General features: G+C 49.1%; 1 protein-coding gene across 5 annotated transcripts in view; it reads left to right on the forward strand.

Annotated features, from left to right (window-relative positions):
- The window catches only part of ZMYM3 (zinc finger MYM-type containing 3), a 1,331,158-nt gene that overhangs the window by 284,455 nt on the left and 1,023,025 nt on the right, over nucleotides 1-23,678 (forward strand). For all 5 annotated transcript variants that reach the window (XM_069612373.1, XM_069612372.1, XM_069612371.1 and 2 more), the window contains exon 5: nucleotides 18,037-18,355. In XM_069612373.1, the coding sequence (XP_069468474.1) occupies nucleotides 18,037-18,355 (319 nt within the window). The remainder of the gene's footprint in view (nucleotides 1-18,036; nucleotides 18,356-23,678) is intronic.

Below are 23,678 nucleotides of genomic sequence, written 5' to 3' on the forward strand. Positions count from 1 at the left end.
GTAGAAGCACAGGGTCCCTGATGCCGCCCCGTTGTGCTTTGGGGCACAGCCGACCCCGGATTCGGTCATTTTAGCAGCGGCCAAGAAGAAAGCGGGGGGGCATCGGCTTTATCTTCAACTTCCCAACCGGACGGCGAGGGAAAGAAGCTGGATGCCGTGGAACGACGAGTCATCTCGTCAGCGGCGACAACGACTAAGGCGGCCAACGCCCTAGCGATTGTGTCCCCCTACGACAGGGAATTGCGGTAGAAGATTCCCCCCCCCCCCCCTGTTGGACTTCCTCCCAGACGACAAGAGGGCAGAGGCCCAGGGTGAGGTGGCGTCGGACCACGCCATAACTGTGGCCACAGACATTGCCGACATCGATTTTCTGCCAGTTGGGCAACGGTGTTTGCCTTCGGCGGGGGTGTCTCAAGGCGACGGATTTCCGACAGGACGTGCAAGCCAAGGTTTTGGACATGCCCTTCAATGGGAACAATCTGTTTGGAAAGACCGTGGATGAGTCGCTGCAGGCCATCAAGACGGAGACGGCTCGGGCCTTGGGAGTTCTGCAGTAACAGCGGCCACCCTTTCCGCACTCCGGAGGCAAGCAAGGTGCCTCCAAAGGATTCGGCGGCGGCTCATCGACCCATCGTCGGGTGGCCCGCTCCTCGTCGCAAGAAGCCTACAGGGGGCGAGGCAAGTCAGGTGGATATCGCTGTCGTCGCCAGGGAGGCAATGCTGCTTCCAAGCAAGACTGAACCGGCCGTTGTCGGGCCCCCACCGAAGCACCCCAGTGGGAGGCCGGCTGCCGAAGTTCGTCAGCGTATGGGAGTCCATCTCCACCGACTGTTGGGTGTTGGATGCCCTGCCCATGGGCACACTCTGCAATTTCTAAAGAAGTGCCCCCGAATTCCTCCAGTGGCCAGGAAGGAAAACCACATCTCAACTGCTGTTAGAGGTAAGGGCGATGCTCAGGAAAGGAGCCATCAAGCTCGTCCAAAAGAGGCTCCGGTGCTCCGGAGAATACTGAAGATACTCGTCAGGAAGAAGACAGGAGGTTGGCGTCCCATCCTAGACTTGCGTCGGCTAAACAAATACATCAAGGCACAGAAGTTCCGGATGGTCACCCTCCAGTAGGTGCTGGGCCAGCTGGAGGAAGTTGACTTCCTATCGTCGTTGGATTTGGAGGATGCGTACTTTCACATCCCCATCCTAAAAGGACACCGAAAGTTTCTCAGGTTCCTAGTCCAAGGGCAGCACTACCAGTTCAAGGCCCTCCTGTTCGGATTGAAGTCGGCACCCAGGGTGTTCAAGTGCCTGGCACCAGTGGCAGCGCTGCTGCTCCTGGAGGGGATCCACGTCTACCCCTACCTGGACTGGCTCATCTGAGCAGGAACAAGGGAACTCGCCGTCAAACACACAGCAAAGACCGTCCGACTGCTCATGGACCTGGGATTCTCCATCAACTTCCCCAAATCCCACCTGGTTCCGTCACAGGTCGCGCTGTTTCTGGGAGCCAAGCTTGATACAGTGGCGCGATTGGCCTCACCGTCAAAAGAAAGAACACAGGCCGTCCTGGGCAAGGTACAGCGTCTGCTGTCCAGACATGCCCAGAGTGAGGTCCATCAAGTTCCTTCTCGGGGTGCAGGCTTCGGATGCACCCTCTGCAGGAGTTCCTCGACGCCCATTGGATGCAAGCGACGGGCAGCTTCGAGGACAAGATCTCGCTCAACAAAGTATTCTGCCAAGCAATTTGATGGTGGGGCGCCCGTGCGCATCTCGTGGCGGGCACGGACTTTCAGACCCCAGCATACCAGATAACGGTGACGGATGCCTCCCTGGAGGGGTGGGGAGCACACACACACCAGAGATCTTCACGCGAGAGGCCTGTGGCTTCCAGAGGAGAGGCCGCTCCACATCAACATACTGGAGCTCCGAGCAGTGTTCTGGGACCGTCATTCCTCCCGTCCCTCAAGGGCAAGGTGGTGAGGATCTTCACCGACACCACCACCACGATGTTCTACATCCGGAAGCAGGGAGGAACAAGATCCCAGCCCTGTCCAAGGAAGCCCAGGATCTGCGGCACTGTGCTGTTGCCTAGGGGATGTTTCTGGTACCTTCATCTAGCAGGGATAAAAAACACCATCGCCGACTAACTCAGCAGGGAGCTGCGCCCGTGCCACGAGTAGGAACTACGCCAGGATCCAGTGGATCAACTCTTCCGGCGATGGGGCAAGCCCCAAATCGACCTGTTCGCGACGGCGACAAACTTCCAAGTACCAGAGGTTCGCCAGCAGGTTTCCCCAGCCGAGGAGCATGGGCGATGCTTTCTCGTTCCCCTGGGAAGGCCTGTTCCTTTATGCGTTCCCTCCGTTGCCGTTGCTGCTCCGACTCAGCTCAAGAGGTCCCGGTGCAAGATGATCCTGGTCGCGCCGGTGTGGCAGAGGGAGATCTGGTTCCCGGACCTTCTGGACTTGTCAGCGTCCCCACCAGTCAAGCTGCCGACGGACACGGATCTTCTCTCCAGAGAAGGAGGCGCCATACTTCATCACGACCCAGAGTCGCTTAACTTGCAGGCCTGGCTCCTGCAGCACTAGAGTTTGGAGGGTACGATATCCCGGCTGACTGCAGAGAGGTCCTTGCAAAAGCCAGGGCGTCCTCAACTCTCGTGCTACGGACATAAGTGGAAGAGGTTCTCTGTCTGGTGCCGTGCACAGAAGATTAACGCTCTACGGATTACGGCCCCTCAAGTGCTGCCGTACCTACTGTCGCTGGCCAAGGCTGGAATGGCTCACGCCTCCATCAAGATACATCTGGCTGCGATCTCCCGATACACCAGAACCACAGGACGGGCGTCCTTGTGGTCCCATCGCCTGGTGAAGGAATTTATGAAGGGACTGTTCCGATCGTTCCCGCCGGTGAAATTCCCGCCATTCGAGCCCCTGCATTCGGCGCCGCTGAAATTCCTGTTGTGGAAGACTGCGTTTGTTGTGGCCATCACCTCCGCATGGCGAGTGGGAGAGATCCAGGCCCTATCCTGCAAGCCTCCATACTTAACTTTTCACAACACAAGGGTGGTGCTGAGGACGCACCCCTTGTTTATGCCCAAGGTGCCGTCGGACTTCCACCTCAACGAGCCCTTGGCGTTATCTGTTTTCTTCCCTTCGTCTCCGGCCGAGAGGACTTTGCACTCGCTGGATGTGGCTAGAGCGCTGAAGTTCTACGTGGACTGAACAGAGTTTTCGGAAGACTTCACAGCTGTTGGTGAAATTTGGACCTGTGAACCAAGGGAAGGCTCTCTCGAAGGCTTCCATTTCCAGATGGCTCTCCGGCTGCATCATGCATTGTCATCGGTTGGCAAACCGACGGTTGCCCGGGCCGTCCGAGAGCCCACTCGACCAGAGCGATCGCTGCTACCACGGCGTTCTTGTCTGCTGGACATTTTCAGGGCTGCTACGTGGAGGTCGACGCACACCTTCACGAGATTCTACTGCGTCGCCCGGGATTCCAGGGAGGAGTCCAGGATCGGCCAAGCGGTGCTGCGCAACCTGTTCGCCTAAGGTGAGCCTGGTGAGGAGGTAAGAGATGCTTAATGTTGAGCCTTGCCGCCTCCCGTGGTTGTGCATGTGTACTATGTATTCTTATATTCATGAGCATGTGAATCCATGCCAGACCCCATGCTGGAGAAGGAAAGTTACTTACCTGTAACTGTTGTTCTCCAGCATGGGTCTGGCATGGATTCACATGCGAACCCTCCCTGCCCCTCTACGGCTCTTCACTTGGTCATACTGCCACTTTGCGTGCTACCAAATCTGAATATGGCTGCCAGAGGCTGGGCTTAGGGAGAGGGCAGTCATTGGCTGGGGGCAGTTTACCCAGAGACCAGTGATTGGTTACTACTAAGAAAGACAGATCAGAAACGAAACTGATTTTTCTTTACCGGGGATTCCCAGCCTGACGGGGAATATTCATGAGCATGTGAATCCAGGCCAGACCCATGCTGGAGAACAGTTACAGGTAAGTAACTTGTTCCACCTCCCTGGTAGAGAGAATATTCATTCTAAATCTCATAATCTCCTTTAATGTTTGCTATGGAATTTTGAGATGTTTCCGATGGCTATTAGGAGGTCTTCCTTCAAGTGCCCCATGTTTAGGCCCAATTTATATGATCTTCTCGAATGGAGTGTGTAAATCCAAACCATTTGCTTAAGCTTCACTTTATCTGGATTGGATAACAAAACCACCTCATTTGAATCTAATTCGCCAAGATCATCTCTACAACCGGCTTTCCAACCGTCCACTATATAGTCTGAGCCCATAAACGCTCCTTTTTTAAAATTTCTAACCAATGTGCCTTTTCCTCAGTCACATACTTGGAGTACAGGCTCATTGAACGCCAACATATCGATCTGAGTGATAGCAAACCCAATTCAAATTGGAGAAAGGAAATCTAACGATTGTGAGAGCATCAACACATTCCGCCAAAAAAGACCCTCTAATTGGTCCCAAATAGCCTCTGGGACGAAGGGGCACGGTTTGCTTGTGAATTTGCCAAACTTACGATCAATCTTCATGGTCTGTGCGGCCAAGTGCGGACCTGGGGTTCGAACCTGTGTTTCTCCGTGTCGTCTTGCTTCCAAGGCGAGCACATTAACCCTGAGCTATCCTCCCAAGACTTTTTGATTAAACTACAATTTAACAAAACTCCCAGATGGGTCATAACATCAACTCTGTTAATTTTCAGAGTTTATTACCCAGCTGAATTTTAAGTGTTTCACTGATCCTGGTTTGGGTAAAATCATGATCTTAGTTTTTTTTTTTGTATTCACCCGCAAACTATTTTCAGCCAGTAAGATCTCCAATTGCTTTAAACGGCTTTGCAACCCTATTGGTGTTTAGTCAATCAAAACTAAATCGTCTTTGTAGATGACCAACAAGATCGGGTAGCAGTACATTTTAGGAGGGAAGGAGGTAACTTCTTGCTGGCTCTTCTCCAAATCGGGTAGGTAAGGTTAAATTCAGACGCCAAATGGCAGCCTTGTTTGAGTCCTCTTGCAGTATTTATTTCGTGGGTGTCCCTGCACCTGTCATCCTAATTTGAATAGATGTTGAAGAATGGAGGTCTTTTATTGCTTCCAGAAGGATCTGCGGGCAACACCAACTTGCACGTTTTTTCCCACAGCTAATTGAGTTGAAACCTTGCTCCAGATCTATAAAGGCCAGATAAAACGTCTGATCTGCAAGCTTTCGATTTTAAGATGTTTGATTAAGAGTAGGCTAAGGCGAGTGCAAACCCAGAGACAAACCCGGACTGTTCTTTATCACGATGGCCTGCAGCTATAACGTAATCCTCAAAAAGTCCCAACAGGATTGAACCAAAGCTCTTACCCAGCGTATCTAAAAGGGCAATAGGCTTATCATTTTTCTGGTCATCTCTCTTGCCCCTTCTTGTAGATTGGCACTATAATTGCTGCCTTCGAGGAAGCGGGGACCTTTCTAGTTCGTAGAATCTGGTTGAATAGCGTCCAGAAGAAATGTGCCCACTCCTCCAAGATTACGTTTTTAATTTTTTCTTTTTTTAAAAGCAAGTTAAAGATGGTCATGGCAGGAGGAAACGAACGACTGAATACACAGGCTGACCTAGACAGATACACTAGGACCCCCCATCAACAGCACACCGACCCTGAACCGTTCACAGCCTCATCCGACCAGGGTCACATAAGACAACAAGAGAATAGATACTACCGACCAGTTCCACACCCAAAGAAAAGGTTCGGACACATCGCTCCATGGTGGGAGATGGTAGGCACTCCATACAATACTCACTACGATGAAGCTGGATTAGCGCAGCACCACCACAGCGAGACTGCCCATAAGGAGCCAGCAACAACCCCCACCCACAGGGATGCAGTCCGCATGGATTCAGAAGTACCTGACTACAAACCTGGCATCAGGATACAGACCCCACAAACCCAACCCTCGACTTTCTGCATACTTAACCCACAAAGTCACACAACCATTTCTCTCCCAGCAATCTGCACACACTTTACCACACCACAGCAAGAAGACAAACAGCACACAAGGTCCTGCCCGATCCGATACTTGCACCAAAGATCAGCACTCGGTGGATACCGAGCTGAAGCTGCCAACTGCACACCACCTCTCCCACTGTCCTACTCCTGACTAACATTACCTGCCCTCCTCCTGTTTACAGATCCGCCAGAGCGCCTGGGTGCCAATTCTGTTTGTGACGGTGTGCTATGTAAATATCTGTAACATTTCATTGTGCAGGCCATCCGACCCTCCGCTCTGGATGGATTCAATAGTTTTATTTTGTTAACAATATCCTCTTTTGTAAAGATGATAGACCACAGCCGCCTAAGCTGCTCTACACTCAGTACGGATGTTTCAGAACCGCTTGAGAAGACACCAAAAATCTCGATCCAACCTCTTTCTGAAACATCTGGAATCATGGTAGCCAATTGGAAGGTGGAATTGTTTAGCTAGCCCAAAGATCATGGGTATTTTTTTTAAGCTGATTTTCATCATGATCTCTGCGCCAGTTTGAAGGCGCTGTGCCTAAGTGGACAGCAGGCAATTTATATACTGCTGTTTCCGCTGTTCTTTGCTTGCGTGCACTTCATCACTTTCACAGTGCTCTATTAGCTGCAAATCGGCTCTTGATTGTCTTTTTTGCTTTTTGATTTCTTCATTGGGGTAATGCAATCTGGTAATTTCCTGCTTTACTTTTGATTGTAACCTTAGAAGGCGGCCAGAATAGCTCACACCCAGAGGATTAGCAGCCAAAGCTTCTTTGTAGCTTATGTTAATTTCTGGGACTTGCCCCGGGAGTATTCGTAAGCGGTTTTGTGCCTGGTTTGTTTGTACCACCATCCCCGTTATACTCCTCAGCGCCCTGTGCCTTGAGATAAAGCTGGAAAAGGGCGTGGTCACTTAAACTAGTGGATGTGACACATTCAAGGAGTACAAATGGCAACCAGAGTAACAAATGCAAAATAATAATCCAGGTGAGCCTTTTGATTGCCCCAGAATGTCTCCTCTAAGTGTGCCATTTATCATGAATTTTTCCCGTTATTTCATCTCCAACATCCAAAGAGCTGTTTTTTTATGCATATAATAATACTTTAGCATTTATATAGCGCTACGAACCCTCCGGTATCTGAGCGCGGCTTATTTTTACCCACGGTGTGTGGTGCTCATTTATCGACCTCGGAAGGATGAAAGGCTGAGTTTGGCCCTGCCGGGATTTGAACCTGCATTAGCAGGTTCTGCACAGATGTCAAAGCGAGCGCTCTACTCGCTGTGCCACTTGACCAGCTATGGCCCTGCTGAAGAATTTACCCTGAAACATCCAGAAACCTTGCATTGAAATCTCCACAAATCAAAAAAGAGGGGAGGTTTTGAGTCCACCCATGATTTATACATCAGGTCGGTAATAGGACCAATAAAGTCCTCCGCACCAACCCCTGCAGGATTCCTATACACATTGAAAACAACCAACAACATTGGATCCTCACCGAGTTACTTCCCACTCCAATTTGACCATCTGGACATACGCACTTGGATTTCTAGAATCTAAGATTTTGAAACATTGCCCCAATTTCATCAAGGTCATTGGGCCTGCTGAAGGTCTCCCCACCTTCCTTGATGAGGCCGAATCTAAACATATCTCATATCCTTGACCGTGGTTTCGTTACCAACCAAGTCTCCTGAAGGCATATGAGATCAAATTTGTACAAATCCAATTCTCAGTTCCAAGTGGGCAAAGCCTCGGGTATTCCCTGAGGTTATGCTCAGTGTGCAGGACGCCACCAACCCAGGGAGTTAGATACTTTTTTTGTCAGAGATCCTGCCAGCCAAGACCAGCCATGGTGGGGCTCCCTTTTTCAACGTACGGATCCTTATGCTTCTTGCTTTGCTGCAACCAAATATGAAACTTGAATGGAGACTGGTGATAGCCGGTTGAATTTTCCGACCTAAGGTGGTAGTCGCTTTTATTGAGGTCAATAGATTTCTGGACCCCAAACCACTGTTATTAGAACAGCCACTAGTGCCAACTGATTTTCTGCCATTTGGAGAACGTTTGGGTACTCTCCCTGATGTCATTTTTGCCCAAATCAGTTAATTCGAACCCCAGATGTAGGACGCCCGCTGACTCCTCCAAAAGAGCTTGATCCACCAATGTGGAAATCAGATGCACAATCACCCGATCATATCCTTTTCAATGATAAATGCAACTATTTTAATGTCATTTTGGTCAATAAATCGTTACTTCGGGGAACAGTGTATAAGCTTCAAGAGATTTCTTCTGTTCATTATTAGGCCATCCTTCTCCCTAATAATCCTCTCAATCGTTTTGTGGTATGGCCTTGGACCTTCCCCAATCACTCAAGCCGCCTGTCCCTACTCCCCCACTGTTTAAGTACCGGATCTTGTTCTCTCAAAAGAGGCAGTGGCATTAGAATCAGCCGAAGATACCTGCAACACCTGCGGGAACCCGCCAGCTCCCAGCCCCACACCCCACTTCAGTGTTCTCATTCATCTTCATTTCTGAAGCCTTGGGACTCAGAACGGGCTGCATTGGTGGGTTGGGGGGCTCTGACCTCCCGGTGTCCCTTTCCTGTTAGTTTTCCCAGGGTGCCCGCATTAGTCCTAGGCACAGGGGAACCACTGTGTTACTTTCGGCGTAGAGTACCCCCGAGCCTGCTAGGTCACTTAGTCTGCATTGGTATTGTCTTGCAAAGCTCAGCAATATCCATGGCCAATCTTGCAGCTAATGCCTCATGTTGCTCCAGCTTCAAAACAGTAGAGCTGGCCCTCCTGGAAATTGGGGTTTGGCAGGAATGTAGGGAGCAGCAAAATGGCATAGTCTGGTGAGTCCGGGCAGTTAAAACCACTTCCAAATATTCTGCGTCCTCTTCAAATTGCCAATCGTCCATGTTGGGTTCTCTTACTCCTAGCTTCATCTCGGACGGTCGAGGCCCCGAATCCTGGGTGACGCCCACCCATCCGCAGATTCACCTGGGCGGGAGTCCTAGGCAAAGATAGCAGTGGTATTGGGTCCCGGCACTGGACCACGGACTCGGCGAGGGGGAGCTAAAGATCTTGAATAGTTGGGTTCAGACCCACATCAGTCTGGAATCCCACTTCTGAGTGATGAGGATAATGTGCCGACCTGTTAAAATTTGCTCCCTGCTGTTACTAGAGCTGGCAAGTGTCGGCTCAGATGGATCCACCAGAGTGTTTCCTTATTCAGTTCAGAGTTTCAGAAGTCTTTCCGGGTGGTCAAGATGGGGGGGGGGGGGGGCGCAGTGAAAATGTGGAGGGCGAGGGATGAGGCACACCCTTGCACAGTTTGCCCATACGTCGAGTGTGGGGGATCCTTTTCCAGCATTATGGCAATGATTCCCCTTTTTTGTTTAAGCAGTCACGTGAGCGGTGTCTAAAGAATGATTCAAGCTGACAGTTCGCAATTGCAGGGTGCACTCTCTCATTAAATGTCAGTTTTTTTTCCGAGTCCCCTCAAGCTGATCAAACTGACAATCTTGTCTGTAGAATTCCCGATTTTTATAAGCTAATGTTTCCACATGATTATGTCAACCTTCCAACATCCGCCCGCGGACTTCAGACTGACACTTTCCGTCCACTTTGCGGGAATGGATGCAGTTACGGGAAATCCAAAAGGAGGAGCCAAAACACAGTAGCCAGCAAGAAATAACCGGCAGACTTGGCAGACTGCCACTTTCCATCCACTTTGCCATCTTTTAATCTTCTTCCTGGCCTGTGAGGCCAGGGAAATCCTTATATGTACTTCCACTGCCCAGCAAAGCAGAGGCTTTTGGCAGGCTACTGCAGGGCCATGGATGTTTGCTCCCAGTTAGTGGGTTGGGACTTGGTTACCAATCCGCAAACTGGTTTCGGTGTGAGTGGTATTCGAGTTGTGCCACTGGTGACACTGATTGGACCACCACTGGTGTGTGTGTGTGATTGGCTAGTGGGAGTGTCCGCTCTTACCTGGCTTTTTGGATAAGCGGACCCCTGCACCCTGGCTAGAGAGCGCTTGGAAGAAACTGAAGTAGCCCAGAATCGTGTCCCGCTGCAAGACCCGTAGGGAGTCTGAAGACCCGTTGGAAGAAGGCCTGGCGACCGACTTCTGCTGCTTTCCTGGTAGAACTGTCTTGTGGAAGATCTCCAGCAGTCCTGTGAAGGAGCTGTGACCCGTGGAGTGGAGGGAACATCCATTCTCGACATCGGCTTGGTGTCCTACAAAGAGCCTTGGGAAGTACCTCTGGACCACCCAGTGGCTGACCAGCTGATTTTGGGCTACTGTGCTGCAGATGTCGCTGTTCCAGAGTTGATGCCTGGAACTGGGTGGATCTTCGGTTTGTGCCATAAGACTTAACTCTGCAAAATGTTATGGTCCTAGCATCAAGGGGACCCGAGATAGGAGGCGAAGTCTGGCCACAGTAAGTGAATCCCTTTGCGTCGCTGTGCATTGGTGGCCGTTGTCCAAAACTGCTTACCTGCATCCAGTCCTGTCCTGAGAGGAGACCTGCATCGAGTTCTTTTAGTCACCAACAGGAGAAGTGCTCTAAACTGCAACCTCTGGGGATCGAGGGCTGAGGCTGACAGCGAGGGGAAAATGACCTGCACCCTCTTCAGCAGACCTGCCATGTTCTACAAAGTATCGGAGTACGGTTGGTGAATTTTAACGATGCCTTAACCCCTAACTCCCTCTTCAAATGCTTGATAACCTTTAGAAACCTTTCAAATAGTTTGGCTTTGCCACTTCTTGTTTGTACAAGCACTCTGAACGTTGGACACTTGAGTTAGAACAACTTGTCCCCTACCCCTTGGAACTGTTCCCCAGACCCCATTGGACCCCAGAGACCCTACTTTCAATTTTTTCCAGCCTCTCAACACTGTTTGGTACTTTTGGGCACAAGGCCACGTACATCTTGTGGATGGACTTCTGAAGCTAATATTGCATCTCTGTGGACCTGTAGTGCTTGTACTAATACTCTTTCCTTTACAGGGGTTTTATATGTAGTTTGCCCTACTCCAGTGAGGTATACACCAAATTGTTTGTTTACAATTGTTCGAATGAACAATTGACGGATTTTAAACGGTCAAAATTGACCTCTTGTGGAATCTACTTAGATCACATGCTGTGCATAGGCCGACATCTAGTGGAAGCTTCGGAGTATGTTTGTTTTCGAAACTCAAATGGGCGTCGACGCAGGGCGTGCCAGTAATACAATCCCTAGTGTGACGTCCACTGTACATATGATCCCTCGTGGGTGTAGGACCCGCAGATTGTTTTTTTCCGCCATGCTTGACAGAAGCTTTCCGCGGAGTTCCCTGGCTTTCAGCCATATTTTGTGAAATATCATATTTCCCCGTTTCTTCCACTCCCACGTCGAGTCATCGAAGTTTGAAGCTCGACGCCAGCCCGGTGAAGAAGCAACCGCCGAGAGCTGCACGACAGACTTTGGGCCTCGGAAGGCCTCTGGCCTCGGCCCTGCAAGAAGGAGTGGGGGGTGGAAACATACTCTACACTCATATAGATATATCTTACACACACTAGCCCGCTACCACAGGGTGCGTATGGAGGGTACCCCTTTCAAATTCTGCCCCAAGTGCAACCACATGTATCCTTGGGTTGACAAACACGCCACCTGTAACCTCTGCTTGCCGAGGGACTACCCCGAGGCGAACTGCAGAGTGTGTAGCCGGTTCAAGGCTAAGAGACTAAAGGACCGCTCGACCAAACGTTGGGCCCACCACGCCAGGCAACGCGAGGCTATGGAAGCGGAGGGCGCCTTCAGTGATGGCAGTGATGCCGTACTTTCGGACGACGAGGGCAACGAGGCGTCGAAAGACGGCCAAGCGCAAGTCCCCGACCTCGGAAGGCTGTCCGGCAGGGCAGTTATGAGGAAAAAGCCCGGCAACACGAGCGCTACCCACACCACTTCCACACCTAAACACTCAAAGTCCAACCGAGACTCGACGCGCGTGTCGAGTTTTCGAAAAGAGGCACACAAGGAGCGGTCCACCGAATCGGTGTCCTCTGGGCGTTCTCGGTCAAGATCGCCTCACGACACTAGCCAACCATCCACAGTTGCCAAAAGTGCCTCACTCACCAAAGTCATGGAGGTACGCTCGTCGGAAGACAAAGCCGACCACCAGCCCCAGGCCGCTCACCTTGAGTCGGTGCCAATAGACCGTTCGGCGGCTGCTTCCGAATCCCGACGCCCTCACTCGAAGGAAAGGGACACTACCCCCGAAGCTCAACGCCAGGCGTCAAACCTCTGAGAGGGTGAAAACACCAGGGGAAACACTGTTCCACTCATGGGGAAGGGGGGGGAAACAGCAGAAGGAACTATCTCACCTGCACAAGCCCATAGGTCCAGTCAAGGTCATTCCCAGCTCCAAGAAATGGATCAGTGAGGATATAGACAGGGTTATGTCTAGAATGTCCTCCCTAGCAGACTTCTACTCCAAGAACCCAGAACACTTCCTCACCTATACCCCTGACGGTGCTACTCCGTCAGGGTCTAGGGACCCGCAGCCGCCTGGTAAGAAACCTCGGTTTGAGACCCCCAACGCAAGCTCAGTCTTCTGACCCTTTTTACATCCAGCCTTACACCCAGTATAGTGAGGATCCACTACAGGATGAGGATCCAGACTTGGTAACGTTGGACGACCAAACTGGGGTGGACTATTATGGGGACGACAAGGACCAAGAGGAGGAGGAGGAGGAGGAGGATGATAACCCAGAAGTCTACAGTATAGACTCCGCGGTAGGCAAAGAACCTCAAGTTAACGACTCTCCAGTCGACAACCAGCCCCTCCTAAATGAGGTCTTGACTAGAGCGGCAGAACCTCTTCCGCATAGACACTCAGGAGGCAAAGGAGGAGAGGGTCTTTGCTGAGTAACTAGTAGGAGAAAAGAAACCCATTGCTCAGGCCATTCCAATTCTCAAGTCCATCCAACGGAGAATTGATCCTTCCCTTCTCAATCCTAACCTCACCAGGGAAGTAAACCCCAGAATCGAGAAATTGTTCAGGGCAGCCCAATCGGACCCGCTTTACATAAGGGGGCAACTGAAGCCTAACTCCCTGGTAGTTACTAATACCCGGAAGAGGGCGATAACGCTTCTGTCATAATCTGAGGCTCCCCCGACAAGGAGAGCAAGAAAATCTACGGGCTGGGAAGGAAGGTAACCTCCACTTCCGCTTACCAGGCAAGGATTGCCAATTCCACCACTCTGCTGGCTAGTTACAACTGCCAACAGGGGGAGAAAGTAGCTCCCCTCATCGACTCTGCATCAGAACCTTTAAAGGGCCAGTTGGCCCAGATTGCGTCGGCGGGGAGAGCCGTGTCCTGTTGCAACCTTTGATGCCGCAGATAACGCCGGCAGGCTAATAGCATAGAGCACTGTCATTAAGAGGCATGATTGGTTAAGACAGTCAGGGTTTAAACCCGAGACACAAGCATCCTTAATCGACATGCCGGTGGAGCGTAATCTACTGTTTGGCAAAGCGGTAGGGGACGCATTAAAGAATGCCAAAGATGAGTATGGGACTCTGAAATCCCTGGGACAGTTGACCAACAAGCCCCCTAATCAAAGAGGCAAAAGTAATTTTTGTCACCCACACAGCCGAAATTCACAAAGAGGCTCCAACTATTCACAGGGGCAGGGTACATCATGGGGTTACAACCAGCAGTCTACCGAGTTACAACAGAGGGAACCAGAGGGGCCGTGGTAAGGGTAGAGGCAGCCTCAGCAGAGGCGGCACGCCTCCCGCTAAACAGCGACGATGCGCTCAGGGTCCCTTCTTACGCATTCCCAGTAGGGGGATGCATTTCCAACTTCACCCAAGCTTGGGAAGGGATCACATCAGACAGATGTGTGCTGTCCACAGTGTCCGCAGGATACTGCATAGAACTGCTCGAGCGTCCCCCGAAGCCACCCCCACGTCAAAGTACATTCCTTGGACCACCAGAAGAGTCTCCTCTAGTAGATCGTCCATCTTCTAGCAAAGAACGCGATAGAACTCGTCCCGGGCAACCAGGTAAACAAGGGTATTTATTCAACTTACATCCTTGTGCCAAAAGAAAGATCTGACCATGCGCCCAGTATTAGACTTGCGCCCTGCAAACAAGTATGTCAAGCCCCAAAAGTTTTGCATGACTACTCTCCAAGAGGTAATCCCCCTCCTAAAAAAGGGATTACATGTCAACATTGGATACGAAAGATGCCTATTTTCATATTTCGATGTTCCCAGCGCACAGAAAATATCTGCGCTTCAAGCACTTTCAAGGTACTGCCCTTCGGGATAGCCTCGGCTCCAAAGGTATTCACCAAGGTACTGGCGGTGGCACACCTGCGCAGGGAGGCAATCCCGGTGTACCCTTATCTGGACGACTGGCTTATCACGGGGGAGAGCCCAGTAATTTGCAGGTCAAACATTCAAAGATGGATCGACCTCTTCGAATTGGGTTTCTCCATAAATGAGACAAAAATCAAGTCTGGTGCCAAGCATCTCCAAGCAGTTCTTAGGAGCCGTCTTAGACACTCGAGAGGTGTTGGCCTTTCCATCAGAGGAAAGAATTCGGAATCTACTACTGCAAATTCCTTTTTGCTAGCCCGGTTGCCAGATAAAGTGATGCATTTGCTAGGCATGATGGCGTCATGTATTTACCTGGGCCCCCACGCGTGCCTGCGCATGCGACCCATGCAGGAATGGTTGGCTAAACAGTGGTCTCGGGCAAATGGTCAGTGGGACGATCTATTGGTCGTTTCGCCAACACTTGTTCAATGTCTTCACTGGTGGACAAGAGAACCTGTCAAAGGGGAAACCCTCCTATGATCCAGAAGTACAGGCTGTAGTCACTACAGAAGCATCCCTGTCAGGGTGGGGAGCACACCTCCTCCACCACACAGCTCAGGGTCTCTGGTCTCACACAGTAGCCAAGATTCATATCCATCTGCTAGAGCTTCTGGCAGTATTCAGAGCGCTTCAGGCGTTCGAACCCCACATGTTGAACCTGTCAGTGCAGATCCTGACAGACAGCACAACAGCAATGTTTTACCTAAACAAACGGGGAGGGACTCGTTCGCCAAATCTGTTGAAGGTTGCCCAGAAAATTTGGAGATGGGCACTCAGACTGAACATTTACCTGTCATCTCAACATATTCCAGGGGAATCTCAATTCGCTAGCGGACACTTTAAGCAGAGATCCCCTCCCAAGAGAACACAAATGGTGTCTACTCAGAAGTCGTAGAAGATATCGTCTCACAGTGGGGTTTCCCCACTACAGACCTATTTGCCACAAGCGAAAATAGGCAATGCCCAGAATTCGCATCCAGGTTCCCCCAGCCAGACTCAAAGGGGAACGCCCTGTGGATGAACTGGTCAGGAATGTTTGCCTATGCTTTTCCACCAACCCCCCCCCCCCCCCCCCCCCTCCTGAGGAAAGTGGTCAACAAGATGCACAGGGAATCGATGACGCTCATCCTAGTTGCTCCCATGTGGGCGAGGCAACCGTGCTTCTCACACCTACGTGGACTAGCGGTGTGCAAACCCATCAGACTCCCGGGCTGGTACAACCTACTGTCCCAGGACCAAGGACAAACAGTGCACCATCAACCCAACTCGATGAACCTGGCAGCATGGCTCCTGAAGTCATAGTTTGGAAATCTCAACTTACCACAGAGATGTATGGACATCCTAAAGGAATCTAGGAAACCTAACACGAGGTACTGTTACTTTGATAAATGTAAAAGATTCGGTATCTGGTGCCAAAATAATTAAATCAACCCAGTTGATTGCACTCCTTCCAATATTGTCACTTACATGCTCCACCTGCTGGATGCACGCCTGGTATTTAACTCACTAAAAGTACATCTGGCAGCGCTGTCAGCCTACACCACTTTCCACAAGGTTTCGTGGTGGAAAGTACCAGTGGTTAAAGCCTTCATGGAAGGGGTAAAGAGACTCCACACTCCAATTTCAAACCCACCACTAGGTTGGGACCTTAATGTGGTGCTTGCTAAACTCATGGGCCCACCATTTGAACCCATGCATAAAGCTAGTCTTAAACACCTGACCTATAAAACGGCCTTCTTAGTAGCCATTACATCCATAAGAAGGGTCAGTGAAATTCCGGCTCTGTCAATGCAGGATCCTGTCTTTACTGTTCATAAGGATATACTGGTTCTACGAACACACCATAGGTTCTCACCTAAATTTATTTCGAAATTCCACGTTAACCAGTCCATCCTGCTTCCGGCCTTCTTCCAAGAATCCAAGAGTGTGTAGTTTCACCTCTGCTGAGGTGAAACTACACACTCTAGATGTGCGAAGAGCAGTCCTCTACTATGTAGACAAGACCAGACCGCTAAGGAAAACAGACCAACTGTTTGTCTCTGTAGCTACAGGCAGAGAAGGAGATTGCATTTCTAAAGGTGCCATCTCCAAATGGATAGTCAATTGTATCCAACTATGTTACTCCCTTTCTGAAAAGAATCTTCCTTTTACGCCAAGAGGCCACTCTACAAGAGGCATTGGGGCCGACTTTCATTGCAAATGTACCCCTTGACACCATTTGCAAAGCAGCTACTTGGAGCTCTATTCACACTTTTACTCAGCACTACTGCATTGACACTCATTCCAAGACAGATACTTAAGTGGGACAAGCGGTTTTAAGACATCTGTTTGCTCATGACCCTTCTCACATCCCACCTCCTTCTAACACTCGCTAATCTATGCACAGCATGTGATCTAAGCAGATTCCACAAGCCTCAGAAGGGATACATTACTCGCCGTAATTGTATTTCTGATGCTTGTATCTGCTTAGATTCACATGCGCCCCGTCCTTCCTCCCCTCTGAGAGAAGGCTCATGGATGCTTGTAGTCTTATCTTCCTATCTATCTGCTTGGATAATCTGTACTCGCGCTACTCCTCATGCGACCTCCTGTCAGAAAAAATACAATCTGAGGGTCCTACACACGTGAGGGATCATGGGTACAGTGGACTTCACACTAGAGATAGTATTACTGGCACGCCCTGTGTTGACGGCCATTTTTGAGTTTCGATAAACAAACTGTAATACTCCGCAGCTTCCCCTAGATGTCGGCCTATGCACAGCATGTAAATCTAAGCAGATCCAAGCATCAGAAATACGATTACAGTGAGTAATGTAGCGTATATGTATATGTTGGGGGGTTCCCCCCCCCTCATGTTACAATTGACCTTCACAATTCGGTCAATTGTAATTCGAACAGTTGTAAAACAAACAATTTGTATACAACCCTCCACTGATTGTATAGTGTGATATTACCGATTTAGTCATTTTTCTCAGTATTATATGGCATAAAAATACTTGTGTATAACTGATTTTCTAAGTGCAATCCTTGACTTTGCACTATACACTCATTGGGGACGCCTTACAAGCTCACCACTTCTTGATACTTAGCCTACACTGCTCGCCTTGCTACTTTAACTGCTTTAACTACAGCCCCTAGAGTTGTACCTGTCACAATATTAGGTTGTCCTTCTATACACCTGTCCACCAAGACACAGTTTAGAAAATCTGTCCCAACAGCTGCTGTTCCTCCTCCAATATGTTTTGTAATCGGAAGTTTGTGTGTCCCGGCTAGTCTTTCTTTTTGGAGTTGTCTCTTACCTCACTGCATCGCTGTTATGTATGATTATGAAGGGGGATGTCCAGGTAAGAAGGGGACCCCTTACCTTTAAGTCAGGAACATTGTATTGGAAATGCAGTATCCAGTTCATCATGGATAACCGTTTACCGTGAGACGATAACGGTCCACTTTGGTTATGTCTAATGGAGCCAAAACTGTTGTTAGCCAGTGCATTCCCTTTCCTTCTCCTCTGACCTTCGCCAGTTCAGTTGCCTTTGTCCAACTTTCATTTACCTCTGTTTTCCATCTTGCTTCAGCTGAACCTATTCTTTCTCAACCCTTCATCCTCCATTGTCAACCTCCCACTCCTATTTACAGTGCAGATTTCCGATGAGGAAGATGATGCCATGGTGGATGATCCCAACGATGAAGATTTTGTTCCTTTCGGCTCCCTGAAGCCAAAGACTCGCAGGTCTACACGTAATCAGATGCCACAGCAGCGCAACAATGTGCGCCCTCCTCCGCCTCCACCCCCGCCTATCACAAAGATGACTTGCGCCAACTGCAGGACCCCACTGCAAAAGGGACAGACTGCCTACCAGCGTAAGGGGCTGCCGCAGCTTTTCTGCTCCTCAGCCTGTCTCACTGCCTTCTCCAGGAAACCTCTGTGCAAAAAGACCTGCACCTTCTGCAAAAAGTAAGTGTTGCATGCACTATGTCATTCCTATGTCGCAATCATAACCTTCATTAATCTTCATATACTGTACGGTCGCTGATGTGCATGATCTGAGTGGGAGGCCTTTTCTTACATAGCAGAGTTAAACTTGTGATCTGGCTTTGCATTGAACTGTACATTTAAGTGCGAATAGTGATGCTTTTGACATGAAGAATGCTCCGACCATAGCCAGTAAAGGATAGAACATTAAAAATGTGGTGATCGCTAGTGCAGTATGTGTCTTTATTCTTCTGCTTTGAGCAAAGATTTCTGAACCGTTGACATTGTTCCAACTTGTCGTTTAAGATGTTTTGATTCTTAGTCTTCACTGTGATTTATCTTCAGACATCTGGAGGCTAATGGTGCAGGTAGTCCTGCTTTGCAAGCTACTTAGTTTACCTGCCTGATGCTCCTAGTGTTGGAAAAGGTAATCTGCTTGGTGCTGTTTGAGATTTTGTGGCACTCCTGTCTTCTCCATATATGTTGGTCAGCTCGGAAATGCGAGGGGAACAACTCTGGGATTAGCTCAGATTGTAAACTACATAATTGCTGTCCGGCGCGGTGCGGTTTATCATCTGAGCCACACCTACATCTTGCATGAGGTTTCTTTCTCCTGTTTTCTTGCCGCGAGATAGGCCCACAGCCAGGCCATGTTTCCTGCGAAGCGTCATCTAGTAGTTGAAGTGCCTGAGGAGTGCTGAGACATCATTCCTACCGTTTGGGATTCTAGGGACCCGCAACCTGGCCATTATCAGGCTAGAACTGGGGTTGCGATCACTAAAATCTTTACTGTTAAAGAAAAGGGTGGAATTGTACCTGAAAATGTTGAACACTTGGGATAATCTGCTCTTGGCATCTATGCGCCAAGATATTTCAAAGCAATCGAGGAAGTCTCTCTTAAAGAATAATATGGAAAACTATCTCAATGAGATAGGTTGGAGTTTACGATCAGGGGGATAGTCTTGCAGCAAAGTTCGCCCTGTCGAAAAAGTTAATCTATGGGACTGGCTTGAAAACTATGCCCACCTTGAAGGTTTAAAGAACTATCATTTTGTGACGTATGTGCTATACACGTTAAAAAGCCACAGCAATACCTAAACCTATGCCCTGCAATTAGATGAAGACGTTTCATACTATTAACCAAGATTAATCACTTAACAGTTCTGGAAACTACTGGAATAGCTAATCAGCTACCACTTGCAGAGTGGTTCTGTCGACTGTCGGAATAAAGAAATTACTGAGACAGGAAAACATGTACTAAGTGGATGTCCAAACATGTCAAGAACCTATTAATGCACACTATGGTAGATACGTACATGACAAAGAACATATAGCAGAGACAATTTTCTGGTGGCGTAGTATTAATACAACAAATGTTAAGCTCTTAATTGTAATGTATAACATCTGGTTGGTTATAGAGCCTCCTAGGGATATACATTTGAAACTTTTTGGGTAGGCCTGTATAAGCAGTATTATGTCGATTTTAATTCTCTTCCTTTTTTATTTAAGTGACTTGCCCAGCTAATTTTGTTTTTAGAACTGTATCTGACAAGGTGATTTGCTTATAATTTTAGTTACTAGTAGATGTTATGACTTGTGTATGAGATGAACTAATTTTATGAAAACTAATTCCTGTGAATTTTGAATGAGATTGTTTGTTTTTTATGTGAAAAGTTTATGTATAAACTATCACATTAATAAAAAAAATTAAAGAATAATTCCAACTGTTGGGATTGTAGGGACCCTTGCTTTCCCCCCACTATTTGGCCAGGAGGACTTCTCCTGAAGTTTCCTTTCATTGCATCTCTTTTTGCCTTACTTTATATGGTAGTCATCCATAAGGCTCCCAGTTCCATGGTGCCTCTTAAGCACAAAATGTTTGCTGAAGGGGATATTATAATCACCATACCTTGCTTTAGGTTGAAGGCTGGTGGCAAGACGGTTGTCATTTTATTTTAGGTTCACAAAGGGTGCAAACCATTTACTACCAAAGTAGCCCAGTGTACTTTTTTGGTTGCCATTGGGGCACCGATATATTTGTTTGTAAAGTCCTGCTCTTGGCCATTTTGTTATTGGCTTAACTCTGTTCTGCCGGGATTTCTGGATATTTGTAAGTGTGTGTATTTTGCCACAAAGTGGTTTCTAAAATGTTCAGATATGTACCGGCTGGACTGTCCCCTTCCCTGTGATCAGGTTTTTGTTTGGCTGCTTGATGTCCTTAGTAGGCTTTGCTTGTGTTGGGAAAGATGTTCTTTGCACCTTTCCCTCCATACATTTCTATGGGGCCCCTACTCCTTTTGCTTGCTTTGACCCCTGTCTTGACTTATTGGAGGCCAGTAAAGCCTCCTGCTTCATTAGCCTTGCCTGTTTTGCTCATTCATATGGGAGAACTGACTAGTCCCTAAAACTGGTCAGTACTGAGAGGACTCTTTATGAATTATTGTATTTTTTGAAATTCCACACATCTTACAGTGAAGTGCTGTTAAGGTACTTTGTATCTTTATATCTATTTAACTGACTTTTTCGTAAATGTTCAAATGTGCTCAGGACCAGCTGGGGGCACCTGTGATATTTTCACTTTGTTTTGTGAGGTTTCAATTATGCACTTTTGCGTTTATTGTGAATGGCGACTAAAGGTGGCTAGCACCCTAAAATGGACCTTCTTCCTGACTGCTCGGGACATCCTTCGTTGGAATTCCCTTTCCCGGGGAAAGCAGTGGCTTTCGTAGGCGAAGTGGCTTTGTCTGTGAGCCAGAGGAGGTGCCAGGGACTGTCTAGTCCCAAACCACATCCTCTGGTCCCTGAAGGCCCGTCGCTGGGCAGCTGTGATTACCAGTGGCTGTTCACGATTGGATCATTTCTGGCTGTTTTAATGGTGCAGAACAGTGAAGCAAAGAGCCTCACTTTTCACAGTCAGACTTTCCCTCCTATCTCTAGTCCCCTTCAAGCAAGGACTCCGAAATTTCACAGAGGGAAGTCCTGTAGCCGAGGATTCCCCAAGTTCCAGGTCGCAACTCGGAACGGGGACGTCGGGAGCAGGATAGCCCAAACTCAGAGCTGGTCAGCAACAGGACGGTCCCACGACACTTCCGAAGGCTCTTTGCAGGGTACTGAGCAAACGTCGGGAATGAATGTTTCCTCCACTGCAAATGTCGCAGCTTCTTCGCAGGACTGGTGAAGATCACGAGCAAGACAGGGCTCCACCAGGACAGCAGCAGAAGTTGGTCGTCAGGCCTCCTTCAGACGGGTCTCCGTTCTCTTCACAGGTCTGACAGCTGGACAGGAGCTTGGCTCCTTCAGGTTACTCCAGGATCTCTCGAATGGGTGCAGCGGTCCGCTTATCCTAAAAGCCAGGTAAGAGCCAAAACTCTGAATAGCAGGACTAGCTACACACACACCCCAGCAGAGGTCCATTCGGGACCACTGGCCGAAATACTCATGCATACCACTCAGACACACTGAAAACAGTTTGTGGATTGGGACCAGACAGTCCAAGCCCACATCCTGTCTGCAAACTCAGCCCTCCAGCAGCCCGCCAAAAGCCTCTGCTTTCCCGGACACAAAGTCCTAAGGATTTTCCTGGCCTCACAGGCAAGGAAGAAGGCTAAAGAGCAAGATGGCCAAAGGACAAGTGAAAAACTATTTCTGCACGTCCATGCTTGGACACTAGTCACAGTTAGTAGCCAAACGTGGTAAATGCGGTAGGGCTAAAATGAAAAGCACCAACAAATGGTAAAAAGTCACTGCTGCCACCAGCTTGTCAATTTAGCACACCTAGAGTAACCAAAAATGAGTGTTGGTCTAGGGTAAAAACAAGTGTACCACACTGTACTGCAGTGTACAATAATAAGTTGCCACAAACAATGTTTCCCAGTACTGGCAGCCTGAAGGACATGCCAGTTTCCCCATAACAGATGAGCAAGAGACAGTACAGTACTGCACTGTAAAAAGTACAAGTGCGGCTAAGGGCACCTAGGCAAAGGGTGGCTCCTACAGCGGTGGCTCCAGACCATGTCGGCAGGGGAGACCAGGGCTAGCCGTTAACAAGCAGCAACCATCAAGGTAGGTGTGTTGGGTGGGGAGGAGAGCAATACTGTACTCCAGGAAGCTCTGCCACTGCACCTACCCTCAGAACATGGCACACCAGGCGGTGAATATTGGCCTGCGTCACTTTGAGATAGAACTGTGAATATTAGCTTGCGTCGCACTCAGAGAATTGTTAATGTTGCCTTGAATCACATCTAGAGAGTGCCACATTGAGAGAGAACTGTGAATAGTAGCCTGCACCACATTGGTATAGAAGTGTGAAGATTAGCATTGCGTCACATCCAGATAGAATTGTAAAGAATAGCTTGCGTCACATCTAGATAGAATTGTTGGTCAGCTTGCATCACGTCTAGATATTTTATTTGTATCGCGCTCATACACAAGCGTTTCAGAGCGCGACAAGGTATGGGAGGGGAACCGGGGAGAACCCAACGATCTTACTAGGCCCAGTGAAATTGAGAACGCGCAAGTGCATGGGAAAGGGGGGGAGTGGAAAGTGCAGAGGAGCAGATAAATAATATGGTATATAAAAGAGACGATAAACGGTGGTAGTGCAGCCAGCAAGTGGCAAGTGCTGTTTACGACAGCAGAATGAGTAAGTCTGATAAGTGTAGAAAATGGACAGGAGTGAGGGAGGGGGGCAGTATGGGTACAGATACAGTCCCCAGTGCATGGGGTGGCCAGGAGGGTGGCAGGGTGAGCAGGTACCTGGGCCCAGGTGACAGTGTGGCCAGGTGCAAAAATGCCAAGAGAGCAGATCAGCAGGGTAGAGGGGGAGTGAAGGCAGAAACAAAGAGGAGGGTCTTGAGGTGCTTCCGGAACCGGAGATGGTTCCCAAATTTTAGAGTGGCAGAGAGGCTGTTCCAGAGGGAGGCCCCAGCCAAAGACCAATCTACCACCAGCTCGTTTCTTTGAAAAACGACTGACCCTGAGGGAGTTGGAGGTAGAGGAGCGAAGAGCTCGAGAGGGGAGGTATTTGGGAAGGGATAGCTGAAGGTATTTCGGAGCCAAGCCCCAGAAAGCCTTGTGGACAATGCAGTGGGTTTTGAATTTAATCCTTGCATCCTCAGGGAGCCAATGAAGGTATATTAGAGCTGGAGAGATGCGATCCCAGGGCTTGAGGACAAGTCTAGCAGTCCTGTTTTGGATTAGTTGCAGAGGGCGGAGAGTAGAGGCAGGTAGATTTAGAAAGAGGTTGTTACAATAGTCCAATCTAGAGGGAACCACAGCTTGGGAGACAGTGAGCTTCTGGGGGAAG

The sequence above is a fragment of the Ambystoma mexicanum genome, chromosome 5p (assembly GCF_040938575.1).
Source record: "Ambystoma mexicanum isolate Mex_15411 chromosome 5p, UKY_AmexF1_1, whole genome shotgun sequence".
Taxonomy (NCBI): Eukaryota; Metazoa; Chordata; class Amphibia; order Caudata; family Ambystomatidae; genus Ambystoma; species Ambystoma mexicanum.